The sequence below is a fragment of the Triturus cristatus genome, chromosome 7, assembly GCF_964204655.1.
Source record: "Triturus cristatus chromosome 7, aTriCri1.1, whole genome shotgun sequence".
NCBI classification, from domain to species: Eukaryota; Metazoa; Chordata; class Amphibia; order Caudata; family Salamandridae; genus Triturus; species Triturus cristatus.
This window is the reverse complement of record NC_140590.1, coordinates 349,962,477-349,968,532: the sequence shown is the minus strand read 5'-3', so window position 1 is coordinate 349,968,532 and position 6,056 is coordinate 349,962,477. Positions and strand designations below refer to the sequence as shown.

General features: G+C 51.3%; 1 protein-coding gene across 4 annotated transcripts in view; it reads left to right on the top strand.

Moving 5' to 3' along the window:
* The first annotated feature begins 918 nt into the window (after positions 1–918).
* LOC146809642 (axin-related protein-like) overlaps positions 919–6,056 on the top strand; it is a 28,295-nt gene continuing 23,157 nt past the window's right edge. The window contains exon 1 of one of the 4 annotated variants that reach the window (XM_085616488.1): positions 919–1,038. Coding sequence is in view for 1 of the 4 variants with exons in the window: in XM_085616486.1 (XP_085472612.1) it covers positions 4,525–4,564 (40 nt within the window). In the remaining 3 variants the exon portion in view is untranslated. Of the gene's footprint in view, positions 1,039–1,315; positions 1,573–3,899; positions 4,002–4,439; positions 4,565–6,056 lie in introns of those variants that run through there. The other 3 variants (XM_085616487.1, XM_085616490.1, XM_085616486.1) reach the window with 3 other exon arrangements.

The following is a 6,056-nucleotide window of genomic DNA, read 5'->3' as shown; positions in this document are numbered from 1 at the left end:
TGAACGAAGCTTTCACTCTAAGGGGCACTTCCTCCTGCACTGCATTCTGACAGCCTGAGTCTGAAAGATTATATTTCAGGGACAGCAAGGCAGTAAGGGCTGGTTGAAGTGTGACCATCCCACAATGCAGTTCAACCATCAAGAGTTGTTCTAGATGATTTGGTACAAGTATTTTTCAATTTCAGAAATGTGGGGGCAATTAAGTCTTATGCCGAGTACGTTCAAGCCTTTTAAGGGACACGTTGTTTTTGGAGCTTGATACATATCCGTTGCAGACACATCTGGGGGATGTTCCGTCGGTCAGGGAGATCCGCCGTGACTGCACGCGCTCTCACAAGTGTACATGCAAGTAACAATTTCCGACAGTTAGTGGGCGATGGAGAGAAACAAACACTGGGAGGCTGCAGCCAGCAGGCCATGGAAACTTCTTGGAGTTCAGGGTGACTTAGCCTACCCACACCCCCCTCCACGGCTCCTCCCCACCTCCCGTGCAAGGTTAGTTTGCCATTTTACAGTGCGAGTTGTTTTTTTTAAAGGAGGGGGCCGGGAAGGTCCTCACGGCACGGGCTTCGTGTCCTCTCTGGGCCTTTTCCAGCCCTGGAGGGGTGGGGGAGGCCGCTGTGACATGATCTCCCCCTCTCTGTGTCACCCGCTCCACCCAAGCCATGCTGTGCCTCTCCTCGCCTCCGGCAGCCACAGGGTTAACAGCTCTTGCAACTTGCAAAGTCCCACATACCATTCCCTCCCTCCTCCCCTGCCCTGCTTCCCCTCTCCCCAGCACTTCAAGGGTTACAAATGATTGAAGGGCCCCCTTTGAAGATGGGATGAAAGGAATAGCTTCCCAGAGACTTCAGCTGCTGATTGGCCAGGCTGGCTTCAAAGGCTCCTTTTTTCTTTAACCAGAGGGGGTGGGGGCAGCCTGGCTCCAAGAAAGGAATTCAGAGACCTCAGGTCCTGGCAGGGAGGTAGAGAGCCGAAAGTCTCCACAGCGCCCTGCAGAGGAGCCCCCGGCCCACTCGGCTTCAGGACTGGACCAAGGTAAGAGGATCGACGGGGGGTATACCTCCCCTCCTCTCTTTCGACTCCCCCGCCCCTCTCTGTCCGCCTGGCTGTCTCTCCCCTGCCAGGACCCAGCCCTGCAGGCTTCCCAGTGATGTTTCATTAAAGCTATAACACCCCTTTGTTCTCCTGGCTTTGTCCCCCGGGGGAGTGGAGAAAAAAAGAGGCTTTTTGGTTTTGATTAAAAAAAAAAAAGTTCAGAGGGACGAGGGGGAGGAGGAGGAGGAAGAAAGCGTTTTCAAGTCCTCCCCACTCCAGTCTCAAGGAAGGTGGAGAGCAGGCAGCAGCGGCTTGGATTTTCCGCCGTCTTCCCTTTTTGGAGCCCCAAGCTCGCATCCAGCTCGCGCTCCGGGATCATGGTTCCATTGCAGGCTGGGAGAAGCCCCTCCGGATTTTTGGGGGCCCGTGGGCTATGAAGGAGCTGCCTTAACCGAGTTGCTTCGCTCCTTTTCTGAGACGGGAGTGGTAAAAAGAAAAATACAGAAAGGAGGAAAGCGCCGAACTGGAAACAAGGTAAGATTTCTAATTCGAACTGTTTATACCATCTGCCTCCGAGAACCCGGCTCTCACTCTCGCACCCGTGTTCGCCTAAGTTCGCTCTGTCCCTGCACAGCTCTCCCAGGCACCCGATGCCTTCGTCGACACTGCCTTTGCGCCTTCGCCCTCCCTGGGCCTCGATCAAGCACTCCTTGCGCCCCCCCCCCCCCCAATATATCACTCTGTTGAACATGTACCCTGTTTCTGTACCCTCACAAAAGTTGTGCAACCTCAGTTCCCTTTCCTCGATGATTGGCTTAACGATTTTTACGCATGCATCATGATGCCTTATGTGCCTTTACAAACTGTGGCCTGCGTCGTTTCAGTTTAAAACCAGGAGAATCCAAGTGCCCCCCCCTTAAACGCCCCATCCCCCAAAAAACTTCATTTGCAGCTGCAAGAGGCCTTCACTTTACTGAGTGTGCCTGACTCGCACGCAGTTGGTGGAGGAGTGGTTTTGATTTGTTCTGCTCCAGTGCTGGAACATGTGGTTATATTTAGCAGTGTGCACTGACAATGCGGATCATAAGAATGGTTTACGACGGGAGTGGGGATTTTTTTCCTCTGGTGTGCGTTTTTTTCTGTTCTTTCTCACATACTGTGGCCATCCGGTTTGTTTTAGCCAAGTGTGTGTTGTGTATTTTTTTTGTTATTGTTTTGTCATTTGGTTGGAGACATCCTCCTTTGTGTTCTGCCGCCAGCTGCCTTGCAATTTGATTACTAGAGACGATCTATTGTGTGAATAAATGTTTCGTGTTGTCTGAGAGACATTTTGGCAACCGTTTTCAATGTGTCAATGTACTCGTGGAATGTGTTGTTATCGTTCTACGTTTATTATAGTGCTTAGAAACAATACGTGTAAGGTGAGAAGTTTCTTATGCGTTCGCCAGTACACATTTGCAATACATGTAGTGAAATATTTAGATATATTGTTGTTAGTGTATGCATCTCTTAATGTCGAGATTGCAGGATCAATGCACAACTTTCACAATGTTTCAGAAATGGAACGTAAGGTTTGAGATCATGCTAACCTGTTTACTGTTTTCAACCAGTGTGTACGGGCCGTCACCAGCTGTTTGTGTTGTTACTTGCAAAACATGAAGCTGTGCAGATCGTGCTACATGCATGTGTTGTGATTTCCCAGCCTGCCAAAAATGTAGTAGAGACCCGAACCAAGCTGATCTCCAATCATCAGTGCTATGTAAACAACCTTGTGTTTTTTACAGGTATGATTTTTGCTTCAAAATATTTGTTCGTGGATCACTTGGCCTAAAGTACAGATGTGTAATGGACCGCAAAAAAAAAGTTTCAATTTAAAACGTTTTTAAAAACAGCTTGTGTTTTTTAATGGTTGAATCTCATTTCGTCATCATCGAAAGGATGCGTAGCGGGCCTGACCTGGTTCGCTGTGAATGAGACGTGCAGGTGACATCCAGATCTCGGGGGCAGGCTCGTTGACCCGTCTGTCTGTCATGGATACTCGAGTGTTTACAAATGACTGTGTGGTGGCTGCTTCTGGACAAAAATGGTGTACGTGCAGGGAGGCACTCTTGGCATTTTTTCCAGTCACTGGGACTTTGAATTTGATTATATCAATGTTTTGGCCAACTCCTGGCGCAGATCTTCAGAGCTACCAATGTGTGGTGCTTCATGTCACCGCCACAGATCTCGCTCATCTCAACGCTGCATAGAATCCATAGTAAAAAGGCTGTTTGTCGCCGCGGCGGATGAAAGGCCAGCAAGTTCCACCTCGATTCAAACCGGTAACCCGCATGGGACCCACTGCAACATTCTACATTTCGCACCGGTTTGTTTGAAAACGTCGGAGTACCCAACAGGCCGCGGAAGCACGGGCTGCTTGCAGCACGCCTCGGGTTGGAGGTTTCCTAAAGAGACTTCAAGACTAGTGTAAATGAGTTCCGAAGTTCCGTTTGGATTGCTATTGATTAGAGCTTCTGTGTTTGTATAGTGCTGTTAGCGCCTAGTGATGTCACCAGGACAGGGGCGCACCATCTACAGGGCCAGCTGCGCAGCTCTGCATCATGATGTGGGCAAGTTTCAGGTGTGGGATGCTGTACTGTCAAGTGACCCCATGTCCACTATGAGGAAGGGGCTTTACGCTGGCAAGGTGGAGTGTTGTAGCATGGGTGTACGTGACGTGCGTCGGGTGCTGTCAGACGCATGACGAGGGTCGCCCTTTGATGGGTGTGTTGTGTTAGGGAGGGGTGGTGTAAGGATGGAAGGGCGGGGTTTTGTACTTCTTATGGTGCATGTTTTGGACGGTCCTCATGCGCACGAGGACAGGGAGGCGGTGCGGGAAGGAGTTTGCAATTGAAGAGTGTGGTGATGTGTCAACTAGCGCACACGAGGATGGTGGCGTGGGGCATTAGGGAGTCGTGTTCCAGGTGAGTAGGCTCTGTGAGATGGACACCCAGGTGTGCGAGGAGGCTGGGGTGTTAAAGATGGACTCGTGCACGGGGAGACTGGGATGTTAAAGATGGGCTCATGCAGGGGGAGGCTGGGATGTTAAAGATGGGCTCATGCAGGGGGAGGCAGGGATGTTAAAGACGGCTGCCGTGCAGGAGGATGGTCGGGTGCTAAAGATCATATAGACACGCAGTCTGGTATTGGAGTAAAGTGTAGTGCCTAAAGTTTAGTGTAGGATAGAGTGCCACGTACAAGACCGTGGGTAAGTGTAGGGCGCTGGGTCACATACACGAGGGGGGCGGGCTCTGAAGCGGACGGAGGGTGGGATGTTGTTGGGAGGGGTCTCGCACATGGGGGTGGAATGTAGTCTCGTGCATGATATGAGTGGGATGTTGTAGGATGGGGTCTCGTACATCAGGAGGGTGGGATGTTGTAGGCTAGGTTCTCAGACATGATGAGGATGGACACTGACATAACATTGGATCTGTGTTGCGGCCTCGGATGGACTTCCATGCTCTACTCTGCGGTCTTACTGAGAGAGGTTTGTTTCCCTTGGCATATTTTAACATTTTCAATGGTCACCTTGATGGGGTCTGTGGCAAGACCTTTTCCACTTTGGCGAGTTGTCTTATGCCAAGGAGACTGCCAGTGCCTAATCCGTACTCACATTTTACACAGACCCCTTCCTGTAAACGGCAAAGGAGGGGGGTAGGGTAACAACACGAAGTTACTGTCCCTGCGACCTACGATCTTGCCAGCATCAAATCTATGATTGGTCCAATGACCTGAAGGGATTATACCAGGGTCACAGGAGTGGGTCTTTGGTGTACCGGGAAGAGGCTCCGTACCAGACGAGAGGAAGCGATCTAGTGAGAGGAAGCGATCCACTAGATCACTTCCTTTCGTCAGGTACCCACCCCACTAGACCACTTCTCTCTTCCGGTACCATGTTGGATGGCTACCTTGTTAGTCGCGTCGCCCCCTCACCAAAGAGACCGTGTGTGCTTAATGCCAAAGGTCAATGGTAGGGAAAGGATTGCGTCCGAAAAGCTACTCTTCTACCCAGGTTTTGAGGGCACACGTCACATATGGTGGCATCCCCCCCTGTCCAAAACTTCTGGACCAGACACCCACCCAAAACCAAGGGTGCTCCTTGAAGCAGGGTTGAGAGGGCAGGCCTTGCCGTGCCCAGCAAGAGGCGGCTGTTGGGCCAAACACACAGGAGCGGGCGCAGGAATGTGGCCGAGTGTGAAGACGTATTTCTCACAGTGGTGCCCTCTGCCCTCCCGGCCACCTGGTTCTCCAATACGCCCCTTTATAACGCCCTCAACTTTGTCACGGGCTGTCCCTGTGGTGCCTCTGGCTGCTCCGAACGTGCGCCCCCTCATGTATCACTTCCAGTGGAGTTCCTAACACTTCTACCATCTGCTTTCAACTTCGCACCCTCCCCCAAACGATTCCGGCCCCACCAGCTCTCCTCAGGGCAGCTGTAGGTTTCAGCCGTGGGGACTTGGCACATTCAAAGGTGTGACACGCAGGTGTGCACACACCGCCTCTATCAGTGTATCCGAGGGTAGCGGATTAGGGAGTCCACCCCCCACCCTCCATCACCACAAACTTGGGGCCTTTGTCCCAGAGTGAGTGTCCGCAAAGACAAGACTGCTCCCTCTAAAACAGCTGGTGGCCGCTGGCTGACAGATGTCGGTTTTGCGTACTACCTTCAGGCGGCGGTACAGAACAAGATTCATTCTTAAAAATAAAAAGGCGCAGTGGAGGATGTCTGAGGGCTTAACCGTAATCCGTTATTATGCAACTCAGAGGCATGAAAAAGAACCAAAGGTAAACACTTTGTTGGGATATACATGAGACTTTTCGATGACCTGCAGATCTCTGCTGCAGAAGCTCAACCCACGCGCTACCTTAGAAGGCCTCCAGCATGATGACAAGGCCAGTCCACCCATAATTCTGTAGCAGATAGCGTGAATCCATGTGTGCCCCAATAGAGTATACAGAGAGCCCAGTTGTTCTCGCCA